Consider the following 27,499-nt stretch of genomic DNA (forward strand, 5'->3'; position numbering starts at 1 on the left):
CTTTGCCTAAGAAAAGATAAATATACCATGCGTGATTTTATTTTACTTTTTGGGCTAGTTATTATTTCTGAGAGAAAAGTAAAAATAAGTATTTTTTTTGTTGATTTTTTGGTATCAGTGCATATAAAAGGAAACGGCATTAACCTCTTAGGAAGTTTTTTTATCAATTTTGAAAATTTGCCCCCCCCCCCCCCCCCCTCCAGACAGAGTCTGAATTCAATCTAAGGCAAAGTCTTGGTGAACTAGACTTTCCTGATGAAGGGTAATAGATATCTGAAAATAGAAATGACGCAAATAAGTACAAATGATACGCAAATTTTGATCACAATTCTCATGTTTACCTAAAAATGCAACATATAATAATAGCCATTAAAACAATTTTCAAGCACAACTTTTGTCTTATTAGGATAACAATTAAATAAGAAAAATATTTATATCATATGAAATTCGTGATCAAACACCTAATTGATAAAATGCAAGACATAGCTTTTATTTTAAACTGTTTTTAACCTATTTTTAAAACGTATATAAAAAATATACTAAGACACCAGTAGAATCAGACTGCAGAGCCTAAATTTGAATAAAATCCTGAATAAACTTTTTTGGGGGGATTTAAATATTAATTTTTACTGTTGCCTTGATCATTTTGACCGAAGCAAAAGGTTTTTTTTTTATTTGGGTAAAATTCGTAGCTTTTAGAGTGTTTTGCTTCATAAATATTGTATTCTGGTATTGAGTAAAATTAGGCCTTATAATTTTACTATAAAAATTCACTAAAAAGTTAATTCTTTATAATATATCAACGAATTAACATTAACATGTTTGTGTTCTCTCACTTATTTTAAAAACATAAAAAACGGCTGTAAAGGGTTTAATGACAACAAATGTTTATGCAATACAACAAATTTATTTTTGTCACATATACAAATGCGTTATAAAATAAGATTATTCAAACTTATTTTTTAAAATAATTGTAAAAAGAATGTATCTTTTATGTGTATGGTTTTCATTCTTTTTATTTTAATTAAATAAAAATTATTTAACTACATTGGAAATAAGTCACTTTGTGAAAACACTCTTTTTTTGAATTGTTAGGAATTGAAATAAAACAAGACTTCTTATTGGTTAGATTTCAGAATTATTTGTTTTATTGTATAATGTTAGATTTTTCAATGAAATTAATTGTTTTGGAAAAAAAAATTATTTTCAATGAACAGAGTAATGTTTTTTTTATTGTATCAATATAAAGTGAAATATATAAAAATGTTCTGTAAGCCACAATATTACCCGAAGTAAAAAAAGAGCTTTTGCTCCGGTCAATATGATTACAGCAACACTAAAAATTAATTTTTAAATCCCCCAAAAAAAGTTTATTGGGGACTTAATTCAAATTTGGGCTCTGCAGTCTGATTCTATAGGTGTCCTAGTATATTTTTGACCCCCCATTCAAAAATAGGTTAAAAACAGTTTAAGAAAGACTAGGGGCAGCGAACGCCCCCAAGAAGCCTCTAGGTGTTCTTAAGGTGGGAGGGGGATAAGTCAACCGCCCATCTACTTTTTAATTTGAGTTTTAATAAGAAATATTGAGAGAGAAAAAAATTGGGGGGGGGATTTTAAATTGGGAGGGTGGAGATACGCTCTCCCAAAATGGCTAAAAACCTTCCCTGTACCTAAAAAAAAGCTTAATTGCAAAGGAAAATTAAACAGATGTCATTCAAAAAAAAAAGATTTTAATTGGCACATTTGTATAAACACCTGTAGACTCAATAATGACGCACAAAATAGGAAAAGGAAAAAAGAGAGAGGGTAATTCAAGTTTTAAGATATCCTAAAATAGTTATGATCGCCAACTTCCTTCACCACTTTCCTTTAACCTTTCCTTCCTTGCCCCGTCCAGACATACAGAGGCAAGGGTAATAGTAGGGGGGATTGAGTGTGAAGGGGAAGAAAAAGGGGAGGCGGAAAAAGTTTAAATTTTGAGTGCTGTGGCCAGAGATGTTCGTTGTCGGGTGGGTACTCAAATTTTCAAAATTTCAAAAAACTATTTTAGGTTAGGTTAGGTTATAGGCTAGGGAGCCGAGCATTGCGGCCAGAGATGTTCGTTGTTGGGGGTACTCAAATTTTCAAAATTTCAAAAAACTATTTTAGGTTAGGTTAGGTTATAGGCAAGGGAGCCAAGCGCTGCGGCAAGAGATGTTTGTTGTCGGGGGTACTCAAATTTTCAAAATGTTAAAAACTATTTTAGGTTAGGTTAGGTTAGGTTATAGGCTAGGGAGCCAAGCGCTATGGCCAGAGATGTTCATTGTCAGGGGAACTTCTCAATTTTGAAAATATTTTTATGTCCTAAATAGGACTTGATTCATACTGTTTGAAGCATGGACCGGGCTTCACAGCAAATGTGTTGGTAAACTTCTCGGCGAAAGTGTTAGTAAACTTTACAGCGTAACTGTGCTACATTAATATTTATATGTGCTATATGTGCCCTACTCTCTGCCTTTCTCATCCCTTGTCTCTGCCCTCTCACACTCCTTCCATGCGCTCCATCCACTTCAACCAATGAGAGTGTGACTCTCATTGGTTGGAGTTTTATATAAATAAGCCTGTGGCTTGTGGTGCAGGACTGTGATTCTGTTCACCGGTTGCCATGCTAGACTAATGAGGCTTATGTCTCCACTTACCCTCCCTCCCACCCCTCCCTTCCTTCCTGTTCAACATAATAATATTTTGATAAAAAAATCCTAAGAGGAAATTACCAAGGAAACACCCAAATTTGCCTTTTTTCGGTACTTTCCTTGAAATATAAAGATATCTTAAAAATGATTGATTGGGCTTGTAAAGGAACCATTTGAGCATCTTTGGTCGAAAAAGGTCTGATTTGTGAGCATTTTTGACCAAGTTGTGGCAAAATAATAATGAAACATATAAAAAGGTAGCACACTTTAAATACTAAGTCATTTATAGTAAAAGTGGCTTATACAAGTTGAAATGAAGAAAAAGGAGGAGGAGTAATAATTAATCCCTTCCTTCCTGTAAGCAGTTTATGAAAAAAATGAAGATTTGACTGATATAAGCCAAATAAGCAAAGTTTTTCATTGATTACCTGTAAGTAATTTATCAAAAATAGCATAATTTGTTATATAAGCCAAATAAATAATAATTTTCATTGATTGCTTATATTAAATGGTGGCTTCGCCCCTGGCCTCTATGGGCTTTGCCCTAAGAGATAATAAAAAAAAAATAAAGTACTACTGGTGCTGCTCATTGTCTAATGTGTTCCCAAGAAATCATTATTTTTTTTTGGGGGGGGGTATTTTCATTTTTTGGGGGGTTGGGGGTGTCCCACCCCCCAAGAAAATAGCTTAAAACCACCACAGGACCAATAGGTATATACCCTGAAGAGTAGAATCCAATCGGTTCAGTGGTTACCTAGATCTTAAGGGACAGATGGATGGACAGATAGACATCGTTCTACTTTTATAAGTAATTTATCCAAAAAAAAGCATGATTTTGTTGATTAGCCAAATAAGCAGTAATCTTGATTGAATGCTTATACATAAGTTATCAAAAAATAGCATGATTTGGTATATAGCAAGTCAAATAAGCAATAATTTTCATTGTTTGCTTTAAAGAAGAAAAAGTATAGGATAGAATCCATGTAGAAGATTTTGCGAAGCTAGCTTGAAAAAAATTGGAACTTTTGACAGACCCAAAAGTTCATATAGCTTTTAGTAAAATTGCATGATTACATACATACATTATCCAAGTTACCAGCAATAAAGAAAAATTGCTGTCCAAATTGACTTAAACCTCAGCTTTAATACTGAATGAATTTCTGTATCTCCTAGAAATTCATGTTTATTAAAGAAAGCTTTAACTTTAAAGTTGTACCATGAAAACCTTTTGAAACAAAACTATGTCAAAATAGGGGTCTTTAACTACAAGACTTACTTTTGCTGTGCTGTGGCAATGTTTACATGATTGAGATCTTTAGTGAATTTAGAATAATCTATACCTACATATATTAAGATTCATATTCCCACACTGTTTTTGTTTTTAAGTGGAAAGCTTTACAGTAGTTTAATATAGAAGAGATTTTTAAATAAGAAAAAGTTACTTGTATCAAAGGCAAATTAATACCCTTTAAGAAACCGTGCAAGAAATAAACCGCTTTAACTGCTGAAAGACTACCACAAGTAGACCCAATACAAAAAAATTGAAGCCTCCAGCTTTAAAAACAAAAAAGTTATAGACATTTCAATATCATATTTCTAGTACAATGAAAATTTTGAAAGTTTTTCATTGCTAATAATAAAATTTTCATTATTAAAATACGTCGCCCAGAAAATTATAAGCTTATTTTTGGCAGAAACTTAGGATGCCAGTAACTGATAACATTTTTACAATAAAAACACCTTTCTTTATAGTCAAAATCATTAAAAAAAAATTCAGTTTAATTTGCATTGTATTGAGAGTAATGTAGCCTGAGAATGCTAGCCTTTAGGATTTCTAGCCAATCAGAAGTCTGAGTCCACGCTAAGTACGCTAAACAACCAATCAATGTATTACTTACATTAGTTTCATTTTTTCCTGCTATGATTTTATGCTTTTAAACGCAATTTAAACTGAATTTTTTAAAAGACATTTTGACTATAAAAGAGGGTGTTTTTATTGTAAAAATGTTATCAGTTTCTGGCAGTCTAAGTTTTTGACAAAGATAAGCTATTAATTTTGTTTTTGAAGCTGGAGGCTTCAAATTTTTTTTATTGGGCCTACTTATGGCAGGCTTTCAGCAGTTAAAGAGAGGTATTTCTTGCAGGGTTCCTTTAATATTCCATTTATTAATGAATTTAATTCAAAAATTTTAATAGAAACAGATTAATTACAATTTTGTTACTTAGCAGTTTATTAGAAATATATAGAAAATTATAGAAATATTTATCCTACAATCAAGAATCAGATAACCTGTAGAGTCATATATTAGCACAATTGAAAAAGGAATCGATTTGGTCAAACTGGTCCTATAATCCATCAACTCAAAAGAGAAATTCTAGAAGATAAACACTTTTGTTTATTTTTTGTTATTTATGAATCATTCCAGTAATACAGTAAAGGAATTTTTCAACCATATGATTTCTAAAAAGCTATCTTTGTCTTAAGAAATGCAAATTTTATCTCTTTCCTGTAAAAATTTTTACATATTTCTACCAATAACTTAGCCAGATTGTTCTTCTGCAGTTATTCTATTGGCTGATTTAGAGATGGTGTCTCTAAATTTTCTCTATTCTTATAAGTAAAGAATCCTATACCTCAATGGGTAAGATCAAAAAGAAAACACATATCATTTTTGGAAAGTATATACTTTCCGGAAGCCAATCTTTATGAGGAAGGTATTTTTAGAAAGGGGAAAATGTGTAGAAAACACCCATGTAAATTAGAAAATCCGCAGAAATCATTTTTAAAAGTTATTGGCAAACATTTGCAATGTTAATTTGCAAAATTAATTTTATGCCCTAAATGACATATTCTGAAATAAATCTTTTATGAAAGTTTATTATCTATGAGTTTAGGACATGCTTAAGACATAAAAAATATTTTCAGTGTTACTTTTTTCGCCCTACATGTGAAAAAAGGCATTTCTCACATTTTATTATAGAAAATTGCATATAAACAAAATAAATTTTTTTTTCTACAGTCAACATAATAATTGGGATAAAATCTTTCATTTTAAATGTAGAAGTCAGATAAAGAATCCTTTTTAGAGCAAATATAGTGCAAAAAGTAACCAAGACTGTTTAGCAAAGTATGAATATCTAATGAAATAGATACTTTTAAATTTTGATATACATATCAGATAAAAATATATAAAAAAAAGAGATAAAAAACTATAAAACAAGGTATATATTTTTTTCACTCTGTCACTGAATAAAGAGCACTTTTAGGTTTGATTTTAACCAATGCAGCACTTAAACACTCATTTTTCAAGGTAAATAAACAAAATGAATGCAATTATACAATTAAGTCAGTTTAATAATACAGTAAGCCTTTTTGTAGCAATTTTTTTTTGTTGAAATTATTCTTTATTTCTATAATAAACTGTATTAAAATCTAATGATTTGAAAATTCGTAATTAAGAACTTCATTTTTACACTGTTTAGACATATAAATTACAAAGAAAATGATTAAATCCTTTAAGTTTGAATAATACTTTATATATTTACATAATAAAAACATTAAAATTGTTAAAGATTAAAAAAAAAGATAAAAATAAGTAATTTTTAAAATCATTTTGTGTCGTCTTCATAAAATATTTCCCCTTTTATATTTTAGTCTGGTAGAATTCATAATTATAAATAACCTTTCTTGAGCATATATATGTTTTATTGAAATTAATTATAAGAATGTAAAACATTTTTTGATTGATTTAATATTAACAATTCACCTAACATTTTGTTATTTTACTATTTTTTGAAACTCTTTTATTCTTATTAATAATTCTATTTAACACAAAAAGCTCATAGGGAGTTGATAACCTTTATTTCTTGCTTTGTATTCTAGTCAGGTATTTTATTTGACTAAATTTTTAAAAACTATACAGCATGCATGTTTGTGTCAATAATGAAGACATTACGGGTTTTTATGTACAAAAAGTTGTTTTAAAGCAAGAAAAAAAATAAAATCTTTCTAGTAACTAATATACAATTTTGTAGTTTTAAATATGTCTGTATTTTGGTTTCTAAAAAAAGTACTATACCAACAAACATGCATGCCTGAAAATTAGTTTCAATATTCAAATTAAACAGGAAAAAGAAACTAAGTCGTCGTTATAATTGTTGTTTGTTATTATTGGTGTAAGGTTTTTTTTAATGAAACTTTTTTGGATCTCGTTAATTCGATTTCTGCGGATTTTCTGGTTGCCAGAAATGAAATCTACGCATCTTTTTTAGCTAGATGGCATTTGTCTGGTTAAGATTGGATAAAAAATTCTTTGGTTGGTTAAATTTAATAAGTGTGAAAACAAATAAAACACAAAGACAAGTTAACCAAATTCAAGTCAAATCACAACTGCTGCATTGATTTTACATTAATAAGATTTTATTTGCGTTACAAAAGTATCTAAAAGTATACTGAGCACAATTTACAGAAACACATCTTATCTTTCTGTATTCAAAGCAGAATTGCCTTCTATATTTGTTGAATTTGGTGTTTTCACCTGAAATCTTTGAAATTAAATATCTGCCAAGTAGGAGCAGCTAGGATTTTATTCTCAATGGATTCTAAATGTCTCTAGGTCCTAATTGAACACTGCATTGTCCGTTTTGATGGTAAATTTTTTTATACTTTAACCCATTAGTGCCGAGCGCCACTTTTATGGGCCGATCGAGCTGAAAATCTCAGGGAAGCTTTAAAATGGTAAAAACGGAAAACGTATTTTTTTGTTTTGCTCTAGTGGCATGCACAGGAAAGTTGCAAAAAAACGGGTTCGGCATGACCATAAATGCACAACGGGCATTTCGACCCGTTTTGGGCGGTTTCCCCAAGCATTAAAACCCGGTTTTGAAATTAAAAATGTAATTTTTGAACGCCCAAAGTGAGATGAACACTTTTTAGACCTTTGATACGATCCATAATTGAAAACTACACAACCTCATGTAATCTATAGAGCTACAAGTAATATACAAAGCGATTTATATCCAATTAAATGTTTCAGTTATAGGTGCCGCCGTTTTCGGTTAAAAAAACCCGTTTCTTGAAGTTTTAAAACACACACACTACAAAAAAAGAACATATAAAAATTGGGTAATACATATCAGAAAACGAGCATAAAAATATTGGAGGACACATATAGAGATTACTAGGGTATACTGATTAGGGTGGCTCAAGAATAATAAATCATAAAAAAATATTTAATGGTTGAAAAGTTAAAACCGGGTAATAAAACCAAATTTATGGCCCTGCCGAACCGGGTCATAATAGGGCATAAAAAAACGATAAAAAATAATAATTTGAATAAAACGAATTCACAAATAGATGTACTTGTCAATAAACATTAGATTTCACAAAAAAAATCAGCGACTTTACAATAAAAACAAAAAAGTTAGAAGGGGTATTTTGAATTCACCAAAATTTTCGTGGTTTTCAAATTTTGTTGAGCTATACCGGCAAACAGAAGTAAGCAAAACTGCCTACTCCAGGGGGAAATGAAAACTAGGGTAGTAGAGGGGGGATTCATACTGAGAATGATGCAATTTGAAGACTGGAAACCTTTTTTTTTAACATTTTCTGGAACCGGGTTTTAATACCCGGTTCGTCACTAATGGGTTAAATGAGTAAGGCAGGATATGAACGTTTGTCGACCAACGAGTTGACCGACTTCTTGCTAACCAAGTAGAATAGTAGACAGATCCAAAATGATTAATGCAAACAAATGTGCATTTGACTCTTATCATAGGCATGTAACTACCCAACCCAGGCCCACCATTTGAACTACAAAAATAACTCACAAGGCTGTTAATGTATATTAAAGGAAAGAAAGGATTGTGTAGAAATGTTGTAAAAGTCTAGTAAAAAAGTTGATAAAAAGTTTGACAAAAAGCAAAATGGTAAAAATATAAAAAGATATGATATTTCAAAATTAGTTAAGGAAAAAGTTTGGAAAAACTGTTTGGAGAAAAAAGCCCCCTACCCATTTAAAAACAGAGCTTCATGATGCTAGGGGCGCAACCACTATAGTCTACAATATAAGGTAGCGAAGGATTTTAATTTAAAGCAAAATATTTAGGAAAAGCAAGTTAAAATTACATGATGAGTTTCATAATTATTTATAAGTAACAGGGTGTCCACTTGTGTGGCATGAATGTCAGTGTGTGTGCACTGAGGGATCTTACTAACCAATAACCAAAAAAGTATAATAATATTTCTTCTAGTGGCAATTTATCATAAAAGGATTGTGAATGATACCCTCAAATCTTTGTCTCCCATCCTCCCCCTTTCTCTTATTCATTATCTACATTTGATCCATATCAAGGTTTTTTGATTTACAGTGAATTGTTGTAGAACAGAGCAATATCTATAACTCTTCTTAACCCCCCTCCCTATATTAGAACAGAGAAACCAGTACAGTACAAAGTATCCAAAAAAGATCCATTTGCATTAAGTAGGGTGAGGGGGGGCATAGACCAGTAAGGAGTTAATCCAGTAATTATTGACCTACTTTCATAAAATGACCTTTATCTCCATGTTCCTTTTGAATGACAGAAAAAAAACATAAACCCCAAACAAACATATTATGCAAATCTGAATTTTCAAAATAGCAGCTTTATTATTCATTTAGGATGATTTTACAATAAATATGAAATGTAGATGCCTCTTTTGGTTACAAAATTCCACTGTTATTTTTTAATTAATTAGCACCAATAAAGCACAAGATCTCAAAAACAGCATTTGGGGGACATACTGGTAAACAAACATATTATGCAAATCCAAAACAAAGCAATAAAAAAAAGGTTTTTTGGCACATTTCTCCTCTTTTAAAGATTGATTATGATAAAATAATAATTTTTTAAGGGATTTATGCATTAATTATTATGAAATATAGTATAAGGTAGAAATTAATGATTTTTCTAAATAAGAAATGTTTGAAAAAATAAATTCGATCCCTATCACTTTAGAGGACAGCTGCTGACCCCCAGTCTTATGGATGAACATAAATACATGTTAAAGATAAAAATTACCCTGAAAATTATATAAAAATGTTTTTTGGTGTGTTGAAAAAATCAATTTTAAAATCTTGATTTTGAGGATGATGACCTTTAAGATGCCCCTATTGGTGGTGATGGTGAGCCAAATATTATCAAAGTGCATGTCCATGATGACAACTTATATATTAAACTATGATCCAATTTTTGTAGTTATAGCATCCTCCAGCCCAGCATTATTAAAAAAGAAAAGAATTGCAATTTTATTTACTTCAATTCATAAGGTAAATACTGAGTTTTTGGAAGATGGTTATATTTCTTGTTGGAAGGCTCCATTGGAGGCTGCTATGAGTACAAAAAATGGTACATAGGTTAATAGACAAGTTGTTGTAATGGGCATGTACTTAGATAACGTTTGGCTCACCATCACCACCAACAGGAACATCTGAAAGGTCATCATCCTCAAAATCAAGATTTTAAAATTGATTTTTTTAACACATAAAAAAAACATTTTTGTATACTTTTCAGGGTAATTTTTATCTTTAACATGTATTTAGGTTCATCCATAAGACTGGGGGTCAGCAGCTGTCCTCTAAAGTGATAGGGATCGAATTTATTTTTTTCAAACATTTCTTATTTAGAAAAATCATTAATTTCTACCTTATACTATATTTCATAATAATTAATGCATAAATCCCTTAAAAAAAATATTATTTTATCATAATCAATCTTTAAAAGAGGAGAAAAGTACCAAAAAACCTTTTTTTATTGCTTTGTTTTGGATTTGCATAATATGTTTGTTCACCAGTATTTCCCCCAAATGCTGTTTTTGAGATCTTGTGCTTTATTGGTGCTGATTAATTAAAAAATAACAGCGGAATTTAGTAACCAAAAGAGGCATCTACATTAAGAGATATAAGTTTTCCGGAATTGTAATGTAGGGAGTAGATTTGAAATCTGCATCAAATTTTAAGGATTTTTTATAAAATTCGTTTTTTGTATAATTCTTTATCTAAAAGCGGAAATACAAATTAAGTTAATTAATTTTGGCATCTGTGATTGGTGGATTTAAAAAATCTGCGCTCTGATTGGATGTCGTACATCATTCAACCAATTAGAGCGCAGGTAGTTTAAAATCCACCTATCCTATTGGTCAAAATTAATTAACTTAAAATGTATTTTCGCTTTTAGATAAAGAATTTTACAAAAAACGAATTTTATAAAAAATCCTTAAAATTTGATGCAGATTTCAAATCTACTCCCTACATTACAATTCCGGAAAACTTATATCTCTTAATCTACATTTCATATTTATTGTAAAATCATCCTAAATGAATAATAAAGCTGCTATTTTGAAAATTCAGATTTGCATAATATGTTTGTTCGGAGTTTAGAAGCAAATTTGTTTGTTATTAAATTAATAAAAGAAAAAGTTGGACAATAGGACTATCAAGCTCCATGTTCAAGCACATTATGACTTGACTTGCTATCTCATGAGATCTACTCATTATTACCTTAACCTTGCCAAGTATGGCAGATGTCCCAAATTAAGTCACCGTAATGAATGACCCTCTCCAAAGAGGAGCTTGGGTTAAGGGTAGTACTGATTTTAAGTAAGTGACTATTGGGTATCCAAACTTACTCAATAATCCCCTTCTTACACAACCAGGGGATGATGCATGATTAATGTTGCGAATGAGAAATTAGAGCCAACATATGGATAATTGAACTTGAACTCTCACCACTGTAGCTCAGTGTGCTACCACTAAGCATGACACCCCTACTAAGTAATCAATGAAAATTATTTGACTTATATATATACAAAATCATACTTTTTTGAAAAAAAAATTACTTATAAGCATTCAATGAAAATTATTGCTTATTTGGCTTATATACCAAATCATGCCTTTTTATGCAGGGAGTAAGGGAGGGGACAATGGGCAATTAATTCAATTTAAGAGTTTTTGCTGAAAAGCAATGAAAACCAGATTTATCAAGAAAATTTAACCAAAATTGTAAAGGGATCATGGTAACCTAATTTAGAACAAAATTAGTTCTAAGAAAAAATCATTTACTTGAAAATTAAATTATCAACACATCACAATGTAGCAAACATTCTGTAATTAATCACTAGAAAAATCTTATTTAGAACTACCTCAACCCTTCTGATATATTTATAACTGACCCTAAATTCAAGCGGTTCTTAGATTATTTAATACATAAATATCACAGTAGAGTTTCTATACATGAAAAGACATTTTCTTGGGAAAAAATATTTGTTAAAACCAGCGATAAATAACAAACTTTTCTGTCTGCATATTCAAAACTAGCTCAGCTAGTTAGCGGGGCATTGATGCGCAAGTCCCCAAAATCAGTAAGAATCTGCTGTATTCGTGCACATTCCCTTTAAGCCAGTCCCCAAAGTCTGAGACTCCTTAAAAATTGAATATTCGATCCATTGTCCCCTCCCTTACTCCCTGCTTTTTATGTTAAATTTTGTATAAGCAATTGATGATAATTTTTGCTTATTTGGATTATATCAGCCAAATCTTCAATTTTCGTCATAAACTGCTTACAGGAAGGAAGGGATTAATTATTACTCCTCCTTCTTTTTCTTCACTTTAACTGATAAAAGCAACTTTTACTATAAATGTCTAAGAATTTATTTACTCCATCCACTTTTAACTCACAAATCAGACCAAATTGTTCAGTAATTGATCAGTAATTTACCACAAAAATTCACAATTAAATAAACAATTAACCTCTTAGTGCTTACTTACACGGTGAAAGATTACTAGGGAAATATTAAGATGAAATAAATTAAACAAAGAAATTACAAATATATACAATTGAATTAATTAATAAACGACTTTCTTAAAATAATTTTGAATACTCATTTGATACCCTTTTTAAAGTATTTTTTTTTTAAATAAACAAAATATCTTTTATATACGCTCTTTGTATGTTTTATTTATTTAGTTAAGAATATACAACAATGTTTAAATCATATATAAAATCTATGCTTTTTTTCACAATTGACATAATTTTAAAATAGTATGGTACATTTCTATTATGTCGATGTTAAAAAAGTAATGGAAGATTACAGAAACATAGATATTAAAAATGTAAACCATGATTCCAGTTTCGCCTCTATTAAAAGTGGAATCTTACATTTCAAAAATCGTATCAGTGTTGAAGATATCTTCACCAAGAGAGGCAAAAGTGGAATCTTACATTTCAAAAATCGTATCGGCGTTGAAGATATCTTCACCAAGAGAGGGGAAAGTGGAAGGGTAGATTATAGTTTTAGAGGGTCCAAACCATAATCATAGATTATGTTTCTGCTTCTATAAAAATGGATTCAACTCCCTAACTGTAAAATATTCAAATTTTCCCCTTTATTGACGAACAACAAATTGTTTTCAAATAATATAAACCCATAAAACTCGCAACATAATGATTGAATTTTTTTTCCACAATCCACAATTAAAAATCTACAATGAAATTTGTATTTTCATGCTAAAAAATATATTGTTTTTTTTTGTAAGATTCTCAATAAAAAATTGTTTTCTTATATAATTATTTACTTTAAAAATAGAAAGATGAAAACATTTTCTTTTCCTAAAATGATAAATAATATTTTAAGTTTTGGAATACTTAAACTGTTTTTAACCTATCTTTAAAAGGTTTATAAAAAATATACTATGACAGTAATATAATTATACTGCAGAGCTAAAAATACGAATAGGCCACAAAATAACTCTTTTGGGGGATTTTAAAGTTTATTTTTTATTATGGATATAATCAACTATAAAATTTTTCACTTAAAATATTAAATTCATCCGCCCAACTATTTTAGATTGGTCCTTGGAGCTACGAGGTACAAAGATCTCGAGGGAACCAGAATATATAACATTGAATCTGTAAGGTATTCAATAAATTAAATACGTTTAGATACACATCCCAAACAACTACCTGACCCCTGTCTACCTTTTTTGTCTGCTAGCAAAATGCTTTCTGCTCTTTTTGTTGCGACTTGGCTGTGTTAATATTCAGGACGCCATTGGCTGATATTGAAAGTCGGCACAGGGTCCACGGGGTGGAGACAGTTATTTTACCCCTTCCCCCTCAATTGTTTAACTCTAATAAGATAAAAGTGAAGCTACTCTATATTTAGGGTTGGATGATCGATATATAATCACTTGGATGTTGTACCAGATTTGCATGTAATTTAATAAAGTGAGACTTCAGGGTGGCTAAAATAACGATATTCCCGCCCCATGAACGAACCGATCAATAAGTTATGTCCCCAACTTAACGACAAATTTTCCCCTGTCAATATATCAATTTATTACATATCCATCGGCTGGTTAGTCGCGTACTGTAGAGAATGCTATCCGGGGCGCTTAATGTACGTATGTCTAACAGCCAAGGATACCTGAGTTAAGCAATAAGTCCACTTTTTTTTGTCCAAACTTAAGTATTATTAGGTAATGGGAAACCCAACAAATAAAAACCTTGCGATTAAGTTGCGCCTGTTTCATGGCCAAGTTATTCCACAAAATCTTAAAAGTATTATAATTCGCCTTACAAAGCAGAAGTAGGTACACAGTAATACACTTATGGAGGGGGGACATTGGACTGTAATTCATACTGAGGTGGATTCTTTAAAAAAAATTGCCCAACTAATCGCTTAGTGGGGCAAAAATGGTTTTCGTGAAAAATCCTCAAAAATTACATAAAAAATCTACAAATATTAAACAAAATCATAGAAGGGTTATTAAGATAAGATTTAATTTAATTTTTGTAGATTTTTTATGTGATTTTGGAGGTTTTTTCACGAAAACAATTTTGCCCCACTAAGCGATTAGTGGGTCAAATTTTTTTTAAGAATCAACCTCTGGTTCCCAACATGTTATAAACAAGTTCCCTCACTTGTAAGCTTTTGCTTAGATTGTACAAATCATCAGTGTCCAAACATTTCCATAATTAATCTTAATCTACAGAAGGGGTAATGTTGTTTATAAAAATTAGGAATGTACATCAATTAATCGTCCATTGTCTTATCACTTAAGTTTCCTATAATAAAAAAGCTTTGTTTTTTTAAAAACATGATATTTTTAAAAAGAACAGTCAATGTAAAACTTGTTACAAAAATAACAAAGTTTATTAATAAATTGTTAAAAACAGATTATATACTATTTATAGTTTTAAACTAAAGATTTAATAATTAATTATTTGTGATTTACAATTCACTGTACAGTTATACAGTATTTTAAATCCTACAATATATATTTAGAACATATTTACTAGCTCTTATAGCAGCCGAGAGATTACTTATTGCAGGACTTTTTTATTTTTAGCCCCTTCCTTTTCGGTTCACCACTAAAGGTGAATAATGAGGGATTTTACCCTTTGTTCTAAATTTTAAAATTAAAATTAAAAATGTTTTTAATATTTTTTCTGGGGACAATTTATTAGAAAGGGAGTTATCTCCCACCCTGAAAATAGCTTAGAACCCCCTCTTGAACAGTAGGTATATTCTCTGAGAAGTACAACCTCCTCGGTTCAGTGGTTACAAAGATAAAAAATGTCATTTGCGCATTTTGATTTTTCGCATATTACTCTAGGGAAGAATATGCAAGAATCGCTTGTAAAAATAATAGTTTTAAAAAAATTATGATTTGTTTACGTGCATGATTTCTTTCATTTTAAAATGAAATGTTTAAATGAAAACAAGGATAATATTACGCTTTGTAGCGTATCTCTGCTGAATACCCAAAAAGAAACTAATCAATATACTGTGGACACATCGGACGGACATCACCCAATTTCAACAGTTGAGAAGCTTCGCTTCTAACCCAATAACACAGAAGTTATATTCACAAGTTTATAAATACAAAGTTTTATAATAATTAAATCCGTATAATTGTACTAATTAAATAGAATTAAAGGTACGGTCATTTACCCACATCATTAATTTTAATCATTTACGTTATTGTGTCATTAAAACTTTAATAGAACATTTTGTTAATATATGTTCATACCTAATTATAATATACAAATTAAAATTACATACTACTAATTGATATATTTATAACTAATTTCAACCTCTCCCCCCCCCCCTGCCTGTTAATAAAAAAACACCAAAGTTGATTGGAGTTTTTAAAGGGGTGTCAAAAATCGTAAAGAGGTGAAACAAATTTCTGGTACACCCTCCTGGTGAAACCCTGTGCACACTACTGAATGAAATCTACGTATTTCAGGCAGCCAACCGCACGTATCCGTCTCTACAGAATAAATCAGCTGGCCGGACCATTCGACATGGCCCTCATCAAGTCTGAAACAAGAATCATATTTGAACCCGGCAGAATTATGCCTGTAAGTATACGAAGCAGCCTATAGTGCCCTATAAAAATGACGTTATACAATACATAGGCCTATCATTGGTCCTTTGTATTGTATGACGTCATTGTTTTTTATATACACCATAAGCTGCTTCTGTAAGTACACATTTTTCACAGGAAAATAATTTGGTTTAAATCTAGAATGCAATGCCATACTAACTTGTATAAAAGTAGCAGAACCCGGTATTAGTGTCTTAGTGCCTGTAGATTAAGATCTTGCTAACCGCTGAACCGACATGGTTCTCCTTTACAGTTAAGTTTCTTATATGTCCTGGGAAAGTTTATAACTATTTCAGATAGGGCACTATCACCATCCCAAACTCACCTCTCCCCTCCTCAAGTGTTTCTAGTGTCTTAAACTAACAGCGACCCAATACTGTTTTATTTTTAAAGAAGTAAATTGAAATGTTTTTCTCGTAGGTGTATAGGAACCGGTTCTCATCCATTCGAAAAAACTATGGCAAGCATCTTATTATATCCAGCTTTCTACGAATATAAAAATTTACAATCATAAGATTAAAACCAGTTTTTTTAGCCCCGAGGTGCCGAAGGAAAGCTGTTTATAATACGATGCGAGAAATAACTATTCTTAATTTTGTTTAGATTTGCTTGGGGGCAGTGAGGGATGAAAATGTTGATGCATATGTTACAGGAAAATAAGAGTTTGCTCATAATATTGATAAGACACTTAAATAGTCATCAATCATCCTTATTTAAAAGTAACAGGATGTGTGTGAGTTTGATGAAAGAAAACACAGACGTACTTACATTTGCACAGGGAGGGAGGGGACATTAGACTGCTTATTTAACTAGTTTATAATAACGTTGTCTTATTCGTTGGCTTAACAACATTGGGAGCTTTAACCCTTTACAGTCGGGCCCCTTGCCGCACCTTAATCGGTCGAGGAGGGGGGAGGGGGCGTTCAACGCCCCCCCTTATTATCTCAGTTCCTATTAGAGCTAGAGAGCTAAATTTTTTTGTTCAAGTCCCCTGGTTGATAATGAATTTCCGACCTTTCATAAGTCTAAGTCAATTTTCGCTTCCTTCACACTTTTATTAATTTAACAACCTTTGTTTTTAGGTCTTTTTTTACTTAAAAATTTCAAACGTCTGTAATTTTCTTATTATTGAAGATAGAAGAACATTTTTTTTGCAGAAAATGTTTATCTTTATGTAAATTTTACATTAGAAATATCAAAATATAAATTTCAGCGGCCGCAGCTGTACTTGGCAGCTTCCAGCCGCCGCAGTCGGTGGTCGGCGGGAAAACGGCGGCGGGTATTTATGAAATTTTAATACGTTATGAAGACATGTAAGAAAACCTTAAGTTTAAAATTTGAAGTCTCTAACCCAAAAATTGCGGCTCCAGGAGCCTTTTAAAGATTTCTGGAGACCTGGAACCTGAAAGTGACTTGAACACCTGTATTTCATATAAGGATACTTCTAGAGGATATTTTAGTATTTTGGTATGATAAAATGCTTTTTTTTAGTAAAAAAAAAATATTTTGCTCTTTACCTGGATTACCCTGCCAGGTTTGCTGGCATCCTGTGCCCGCCAGGATGGAGATATTCAAAAAATTCCAACTCTCAGTTATGTGTCATACCCATACTTAAAAAGTCACGCAGTTTGGGCTCTTTATCTTTCATTCACAGAAAATGAGATAGAAATTAAAAAAACGGAGGGGGGGGGGGGTGCGTTCAACGCCCCCCCCCCCCCCCCAACCAACCGTTAAGGGTTAGTTGAATTTCATGGTTTGTTCATTAAGTTAAGTGTCTAATCATCTAAAGAAGGATAATTCTGTGTAGCATCATTGGGGATTTACAATAGTTTATCGGCCATTGCCTTATTCCTTAAGATTATATAGATAATATGCAATGCTAAAAACTCTATTGAGGCAGGTTTTGGCACTTTTGCGTCAATGGATTTTTCCCAACATCGTGCGGAGTGTTGGACTAACCATAGAGGACCTGATATTTTCTCCAGGTAAGAAAATAAATAATATTCCAGTATGGCTTCGAAATCAATTGATATCCGCTGGATTAGAACCGGATCTTAGCCATACTAAGAAATCATGCATAGTATTGTATCAAAAACTGGTTTTATTTAATCTTTTTAATATCCACGGAAAGCTCTATTATCGCATCGTATTATAGACAGCTTTCGCGGATATTAAAATGGAAAATTATAAGATTAAATACAGTTTTTTAGCCCCGAGGTGCCGAAGGCACGGGTTAAAAAATTGGTTTTAATATTATGATTGTACATTTTTGTTATTCGTAGAAAGCTGGATATAATACGATGCCAGACATAGTTTTTTCGTGTGGATGAGAACCGGTTCCTTTCCACCGGATTCGAATGAATACGAGAAAATAAATTATACACCTAAGCCTTGAGTCAAAAATGAGTTGACCATCCACTGTTGTTTTTAGTTTAAATACGAAAAAGGGAGTAAAAAATCAGAGTTTGTTTTTTCAAGCTTCAAAGCAAATGAAAACGCTTTAAACAGTTTAATACATAGGTATAGGAAAAAACAAATCTTTTGTAATTTTTTGTAAAAATAAGTTTTAAGTCAATGTGAAAACGATCGACATGTTTCAAGAATTCTATCAAAGGCTTGTATTTAGTCCAAAAAATATAAAAATTACATAAATACTAGTTGTTACGTTACCTATTTTGCTTGTTAGCATTTTCTCATGAATTTCTAAACATTATAGGGCCATAGTACTGACATATCAAACAAATTTACAGTAGATGTAATTTTGGCAAAATGTTTTCTTCATTTTTCTCATATCATAAATACAACCAACTCTGGCAAAAGTTCATCCAATATTTCTTAACATATGTCAAATAGATCTGATACTTGCCTTTACACGTTCATACTTTTTGAATTATATGTCATTAGTACATTCGACACTGACAAATATATATCCATACAATTTAAATGAATATTACCGTAATTGTTGGTCAAATTATTTGGTTTTTAGGTGCCAAGGAAATTGTTCAATGTTTGGTTCTCCACAATCTCAAAAATGTGACAGATTTTTCAAATTCTTTGGTGGAGTTCAACGTTTTAGGTTATATAATTTTTTGAAACAATAGTGAAGCTGTGTTTAGTTCCCTAGGAAAATGGGGATAGATGTCACAGCTTTCGGCCTACCCATCCTATTGACGTTATAGTAAAGGGAAAGAGAAAGGGAAGGGGAAAAAACACATACATAGAAAAGATATGAAGTATAGGTTATAGGCAAGGAAGTGCGTGACGAAAATTTTGACACCCCACTGATACCAAAATCGAGAAAGTTGTGGGTTTTAAGGGGCCGGGTGTAATACAGAAATCAAGAAGGAAATTATTTTACTGTCAGGGGGGATGTATACACCTCCCTAGGGGTCTCTTCAATATCAAACTCATACTAGGGGGGTGTAGACCCTTGTCAAGTGGGTGTAAAGGGGTGCGGAGAGGACACCTAAGGGGCTTTATTTTCAAGGAGGGGGGTGGGGTGGATACACCACTCTATACCTTAATTCTGCGTACACCTCTGATTTAAATTATTATTTACCCGCATATTTCTACTCTTTCAGAAATCAAGGATAAAAATTTTGGGATGGAATCAGTGTCTAATAAAAAATTACGTCATACAATAGAAATGACCAATGATAGGCCAGTATACGTTATACCAGTGGTCGATTGTAATTTACGGTTCCATTGGAATTCAGCCCACACGGGATTCAACCCACGGAATTCAGCCCAGCGGGATTCAGCCAAACGGTATTCAGCCCACACGGGATTCAACCCACGGTATTCAGCCCACACGGGATTCAACCCACAGTATTCAGTCCATACGGGACTCAACCCACAGAATTCAGTCCTTACGGGACTCAACCCACGGAATTCAGTCCATATGGGACTCAACCCACGGAATTCAGTCCATACGGGACTCAACCCACGGAATTCAGTCCACACGGGATTCAACCCATTATATATGTAAAATTACCAGTTTGAAAAAAAATATTTTTTTTTAAATTTGAGAACAAAATGTTTAGAATTTTTTTTAAAAAAGTTTTGAAAAAAGTTTATGTAAATTTTTTTACTGTAGAAATTATTTTATAAAATATGCTTTATAAAAAAATTTGAGAAAAAAGAATTATTTTCTAAAAATTTGTTTCTCAAATTTGAAAAAAAATTTTTTGTTTTTAAAACTGAGAATTTTATATATATATTGGGTTGAATTCCGTGTGGACTGAATATATAAAGCATATTTTATAAAATAATTTCTACAGTAAAAAAAATTTACATAAACTTTTTTCAAAACTTTTTTTTAAATTTTCTAAAAATTTAGTTCTCAAATTTAAAAAAAAATATTTTTGAAAACTGGTAATTTTAGATATATAATGGGTTGAATCCCGTGTGGACTGAATTCCGTGGGTTGAGTCCCGTATGGACTGAATTCCGTGGGTTGAGTCCCGTATGGACTGAATTCCGTGGGTTGAGTCCCGTATGGACTGAATTCCGTGGGTTGAGTCCCATATGGACTGAATTCCGTGGGTTGAGTCCCGTATGGACTGAATTCCGTGGGTTGAGTCCCATGTGGGCTGAATTCCGGGTGGGCTGAATCCAGTGGGTTGAATCCCGTGTGGGCTGAATACCGTTGGGTTGAATCCCGCTGGGCTGAATTCCGTGGGTTGAATCCCATGTGGACTGAATTCCAATGGAACTGTAATTTACATATACTGGCTTATCATTGGTCATTTGTATTGTATGACGTCATTTTTTTTACTAGGCACTAAAAGCTGATTGTTTAGAATGACTCAAGCAGCAGATGTTGCAGCTGTAGGAAATGAGAAATGTTATGCTGTTGATGGACCAGGGGAGTATGGGTGGTGCAAGGCAAGTCATTTTTTTATCATAACACTAAAAGAGAAGCGTTGGAAAGTGTCATGAGTGACGTCATAAAAATACGTCTATATCCATCTCTTTTTTAGGGTTTTTCTTTCCCTCTTCTCCCCTCATTGTAGCGGGACAAAGTGTCTCAAAAATCAGCCATGTGACGTCATAAAAATGAGTGATTATATATATCTTTTTAAAGAGATTTCTTTCCCTTATCTCCCTTATTTATATGACGTCACAAAGCTGATTTTTGAGACACTTTGTCCCACTACCTCTCATTCCTCCTTCTAGGATGTATTTTTATGATGTCACACATGACACTTTCCAGCGCTTCACTAAAAGATCCTTATTTAAAAGAAATAGGATGTCTGTGCACTTGACTCATTTAGTTTTTCTATATATTAAAGCTTCTTATTGGTCCAGGGTGGTTTAAATATATAACTACTTTGGGAGAGGGTACCTCTACCCTCGTAAGAAAAATCCATAGAATAAGGAGAAATAGAAATGAAAACCCTAATTATTTCTGGGAAATTTGAAAGAATCTCTGACATGCGCAGTAAAGAAAATTATATTCAAGTACAGATCACAATGACTAGTTGGACAAAACTAAAATAATTTAATTTTAATTAAAATCTAATATATCTTGTTAAATAATAGTTATATCTACATACCTTTATATTTCAAAGCTGTTATAAAAAATTAGTGTTAAACTTTTATCAAATGTCCACTTTATCTGTAGTGAATAGAAGGTACTCTATGACCCTTCAAAAACTGGTGTCTAACTAAGCAAGACACACCACGTACACACCTCTCATGGAGGTGAATCAAGCATTACATGCTTGGACGATTTAGACAAAGATGAAAAGTTACTGATAAATCTAAACCATATTGATAAGTATGATTGACCACAATTACAATTATAAGAGCCAGTGTTATTGGTCCAACCCCTTCCTCCCCCCAACCCCCTCAACCTCAAGATCTGGATGTAGCCACTAGTATGTATATATCAGATGTTTGAAAACAATCATAGGAGAGCAACCTATAATATAAATGCTGAGACCAATATTTTTGTAAAAATGTTTTCAAATAATTTTCTTTCTAAAATTTTGTATGGCTTTGCACATAAAATAAAGTTTAAATCCATTGTGAATTTGAGAAAGAAAGCAAGATGCGAGGACGATTGGCTGTTGGTAAATGATTGAAAAATGCATTTAATTTGAATATTAAATCAAAAAGATTTTGGAAAACATGTGATTTTGCTGAAAGCCAATTGTCCTTTTGGGCCCTTCAAAAGTTCCAATTTTATTACAGGCTAGCCAGGCAGATTCTTCTACCTGGATTCTATTCTATACTTTATCTTCTTTAGAAAAATCACACCTTGAAAAAAACCACCTTCCCAAAAATTAATTTACTTTTTCTTTTTTGAAACTGAAATGCAGGGATCTATAGGGAAAATGATGACAATGGCCGATAAATTGATGTACATCCCCAATGATGACACACAAAATTACCCCTTCTGTATATGATAATTATTGGTTGAAACTTAATAAACCAACCAATCAAAATTCAGTCCAACAAAGTCGATGGTCGTCGTTTTCTTGTGATAAAAGAATTGTAGCAGTTTTAATCCATTAGTTTCCTTTTCCACCAATTGTGTAATTCCTGTTTGGATTGTTCCCATTAATATATTCGATTTCACTTAAATAATCGCGTATTAATTTTAATAGAACTTAAATATAGATTATTATTATCCTAATCTTTAAGCACAACTGTACTATTAATGTCTATAAAAATCTCCACGCGCAAGAAATAAAATTCTACGCGGCATGATAGGTTAATCAATAATATAATTCTACGCGGTATTATGTGTAGTATAATCTCTAGGTGACACTGATATCTAAAGATGGATAATCGTAGTTAAATGAATTTAATAATAATAAGTATGTACAACAGGGAAAAAGGGATTTGTACCAGAAGATAAAATTTGTAAACAAACACCATTAAAAATTAAGTGAAGACTGGTGTTTTTTAAGAATAGTTTCATAAAACAACTTGATATGGTGTTGTAAGCGTAGCATATCTAGAATTACTTCTCAAAAGTCAAGAATCAGTCATATTATATTTTTAACAATTTTAGAATAATTGAATCTCCAATATTGTAAGCTTAGTCAATTCATAATTTTGTTTCTGAACTTCACTTTTAGGAATATTGATATCCTTGAGATATTTATGATAAAAACAAGGATGGCAACATCTATAAAAGCGAAGCTCTAAAATAAAAAAAGGACAAACGAACAATAACTCTTGTAGAGTTTCAGAATTTAAGCAACATACGTTCATCTTTAGGATTTTATTATAGAGTTGCTATAACTTATATTACTGTACCTTGTTGTCCTTAGAATCATTATTCCAAAAATCAAATGAATAGGATAATTATATCATATAAAAAATGTTGTCAAAATGTTAAAAAATAAGCATGATTTAAATGGACGTACGGACTTTCTGGTAACGATTAAAGAGTTGCTAATCTTTCTAATTTGTACCTAACTGTTATAGGAAGCATTATGCAAAGTTTAAAATCGATAGGACAATTCTAAAATGCCTAAATTAACGAAAAGAGCTAACCGGTACGGACGGGCGGGCGGACAGACAGATGGACCTACCCTAATTATAGCAAAGCTTCGCTTTTAAAAATTGTTTTTCTTCTAGAATTAGGGATAATCTAGAGAAACACTCTCTAAATCAGCCAAGAGGAAAGCAGTTGAGGAGCACCACGGCCATACTATTGGTTGGAAAGTGTACAGATTTGAGTGAGAAAGGGCTGTTTTTTATTGCATAAGCATAATGAGCATTATAAAAGTGTTTGTCTGCTAAAATTTCCTTTTTTTATCTTTGACGAATAATGGGGTCAGATGGACCATCTATATATATCATGTCTATTATTTTAGACTAAGAATGGAGGATGGGGTTACTGCAATGCTGATTGTTTTGTTAAACGAGATAGAATTGATGATAAATTAAGAGAAACTAAGCCAAGGTAAACATTTAATCATACCACCAGGCGTCATCTCCATTTTCATTGGAAAATCAAGGATCTAAAGGGATAAGATAAAAGCCATTAAATAGATGTGTATCTCCAATAATAAAACACATAAATTACCTCTTCTGTAGATGATAATCAGTGGTTGAAACGTTTGGACACCCAACTTAATAAACCAACCATTCTAATTTCAATAAAAGTGACTTAAGTTGTAAAACCAACAAATAAGAAACGTTATTATAAAACTTTGGGGACTAAAATAAACAGCCCATTGTTCCCTTTCATCCTGTTTGCCAATAATCAAAATGACATTAATATCATCAAAGCTTTTTGTTAATAAAGGATCAATCTGTGCATCAGATTTACATTAATTAAAGATTCTTAGAGGTCCAGGGAAGTTCTATCTATTTTGTAGGAGCGTACTGACATCCTCCCAATTTACCAGCTAGCCAAAGAATTTTCTTTTATTTTAGACTAAAATTAAAAGTGCCACTAGAATTGCGCAATTTATACAAGAAAGAAAAAATGCAGAAAATTAAACTTACAGAGTAAAAATTCTTGATGTCAATTTACAATTAAAATTTAAACTGGCATATCTCTGGTCATTTGTATTGTATGACGTCATATTTTTTATATGCACTATAAGCTGCTTCTATTTCATAATCTATATGATGTATGATGTCAAATTATCTGTTTCTTTGTTGGTAGCAGTCGTTTGTCTAATCTTTAAACAACTTAGTTTTTCTGTTTCCTATTTTATTCTTATATTTAAACTTTTCTATCTCTTTTCTGAAATCAACAAAAATAGAATATTCTAATTTGATTGATTCCTGTGTAATATAAATTTTTTCTTCAAAAAGCTATGCTTTGTTTTGGAGGTATTTCTTGAATGGATTTATTATTACTTTGATCTTACACCAGATTTTTATGTTCTCTAATAAAGTGATGTTGTAGCGGGCTAAAATAACGATCTCCCCCCCCCCCTTTTCTGTTTACCCAACCTAAATAAAAATTACCAAAAGACTCCTGTCATAGTATCCACGTATACTCTACATCCATTATTCCTTATTTTTTTCTATCCATTCATTAAAAAACATATCTGGACTTTATTTAAGAATTTTCCTGTTTACATATGTTTTTACTTTCATTTAAAAATAAAATGATAATAATACAATTGCAATTCTTTTATTTCATTTACAAAATATTTAGTTATGTTTCTTCAATGAAATTTTTTTTTGCAAAAATTTGTTAATTTGTTTAATTTTTTATCCGATAATTTTAATATATTGTTTTACAACCCCATTTATGAAAACAAAACTACCCCTGTAGTTGCATTTTGACATCTAATCAACTTTGTACCAACTGATCAAGCACCTAAAGTTTTTAGGCTAACAAATGAGAAAAAATGAGAAAAAAAGGGAAATACCAAATTTATTTACAGTCCATTAACCCCTCATTCTATGTTTTTTTTTTATCAAATTCATTTTATGGCTTTTTTTCTTATGGGTTTTTATGTTTTTAAAAAAACATCAAATTTTAAACTATTTATTTCTTTTCTAATAGTTTCGTTATAACATATTGTAAAATATGAGCCAAAGTTAACCTAGATAAAAAGAATTCATTCAACCTACATTTAATAGAATAGCAACTATATAATTTATTGTTTTCTCGTTGTTATTTAGTATGTAAGAAAGCTAAAATAATATAAAAAATTCTTGGCTAACCTAGAAGTTAGAATTTTTCTACGCCTTAAATAGATATAATATTACAATGTAAGGCTTAGGAAACGTTAACTGGTGTTTTCACACAAAGTACCTTTTGTACACTGATAACCCCCCCCCCCGCCTCTCAGTATTTTAAAAATAAATTGTAACTTTGCCAAAGTACTCTAACTCTGCGGTGCTACCAAGTACCAAATATTACCTAACCTGAGCTGGATCTTCAAATCATTTTAGTGGTGAGCCAGATCGGGGTGGCTCACCTCGATCTGGCTCACCACTACTGGCTTGGGAAGCTCTGTACGTGCTATATTAATTTAAAAATAAAAAATTCTGTTTAATTTTAGAACACTGTATGATAAAGACTGTTATAACTTTATGAACAAGGTAACAATTTTCCAGTATAGCTTCGAAACCGAGTTATATCCGCTGGAGTAAAACCGGTTCTAAGCAAAAACGAAAAATCGTGTATAACATCGTATTACAGACAATTTTCCATGAATATCAAAAAAAAACATAAAATAAATAACTTTTCATTTTGATGTTCGCGGAATGATACGATGCAATAAATAAAATATTCCATACATCAATATGTTTATTATTATATAGTGGCTTTGCTTAAAATATTGTACTTAGTGGCACAGTGGTTTAACATGGGGTGTGTTGCCTTAAGGTGATGAAGAAAGAAAGGCAGTCCTTCCAAATTTCAATATAACTTACATCCCCCTTCCGTACGTTTATGATTTATTTATTTATTGAAAATACACAACGCCTTATCCTAACCTAACAAATTGCGCCTGTTTTTGGCCAAGGCATAACTAACTATCTATGTAGCATATCATATCATATCAGCAGTAGGAACTATTTTTTAACGTCTTTGGTTATGTTTGGGCCGAGATTCAAACTAATCACCTTCCTGACAACAATCTGATGCCCTACGTTTGAGACCCCTTATCCTCCCCCCCCCCCATCTTTTTAAAAAAAAAGCTTGCACTTCCTTGGTAACCCTACTAGTAAATAATCAGGGATCTAAAGGGATAAAACAATAGCCAATAAATTGATGTACAACCCAAATGATGATACACAAAATTACCCCTTCTTAGAATTAGTGGTTGAAACGTTAGAACACTCAACTTGATAAACCAACCAATCAGAATTTAGTAAAGTCTTCAACAAATAAGAAAACATTAATTTAAAACTTTGGGAACTAGTGTAATAAACAGCCCATTGTCCCGTCACTCTCTGAGTCATAATAATATAAACTTTATAAGGTAGATGACTTCTACACGCCTCACTTTGATATTTGTGGAGGACAGTTGGCTGGCCGCGCACAAGTGTAAGTTTATTAAAAGCAAAGCTGCCCTATAATTAGGTCCGTCCGTACGTCCATATCGGATAGTTCTTATCGTTAGAAATATCTAGTTCAATTATGCAATAATTTTCCCTCGCCATAATATTAACGTGTATTTACATTTATTGAGTCTAGTCTAAAGTATACACATTGTTAAACACTATTTAAAAGTCAAACCTACATGAATTTGAAACTTGACAATAGACCTGTTACTCAAAATACACTTTTTCGAATTTATTTCTTCTACTGACCTAAAAACTTACTTTAAAAGCCTATACAAAATGTACATAATTTCATCTCTCTATCTCAACTGGCTACCTAGCGCCAGGCCTCTAAAAAATCAACAAATAACGGTAGCACGGAGGTTTTAACAATTTCTCAGCAATAGGCAGGTTTTTAGC

At 31.7% G+C, this 27,499-nt stretch overlaps 2 protein-coding genes across 2 annotated transcripts in view; one reads left to right on the forward strand and one right to left on the reverse strand.

Moving 5' to 3' along the window:
• Positions 1–27,499, reverse strand: part of LOC145328400 (uncharacterized) — a 195,123-nt gene that overhangs the window by 160,910 nt on the left and 6,714 nt on the right. The window lies entirely within an intron of this gene.
• LOC145328399 (uncharacterized) overlaps positions 1–27,499 on the forward strand; it is a 64,408-nt gene that overhangs the window by 25,834 nt on the left and 11,075 nt on the right. The window contains exons 10-18 of the mRNA XM_080172037.1: positions 13,555–13,623; positions 15,962–16,076; positions 16,706–16,751; positions 18,000–18,087; positions 19,089–19,178; positions 20,905–20,989; positions 23,938–24,026; positions 26,095–26,134; positions 27,019–27,083. Coding sequence (XP_080028163.1) covers positions 13,555–13,623; positions 15,962–16,076; positions 16,706–16,751; positions 18,000–18,087; positions 19,089–19,178; positions 20,905–20,989; positions 23,938–24,026; positions 26,095–26,134; positions 27,019–27,083 — 687 coding nt within the window. The remainder of the gene's footprint in view (positions 1–13,554; positions 13,624–15,961; positions 16,077–16,705; positions 16,752–17,999; positions 18,088–19,088; positions 19,179–20,904; positions 20,990–23,937; positions 24,027–26,094; positions 26,135–27,018; positions 27,084–27,499) is intronic.

The sequence above is a fragment of the Acartia tonsa genome, chromosome 9 (genome assembly GCF_053477335.1).
Source record: "Acartia tonsa isolate MP-2025a chromosome 9, ASM5347733v1, whole genome shotgun sequence".
NCBI lineage: Eukaryota > Metazoa > Arthropoda > Copepoda > Calanoida > Acartiidae > Acartia > Acartia tonsa.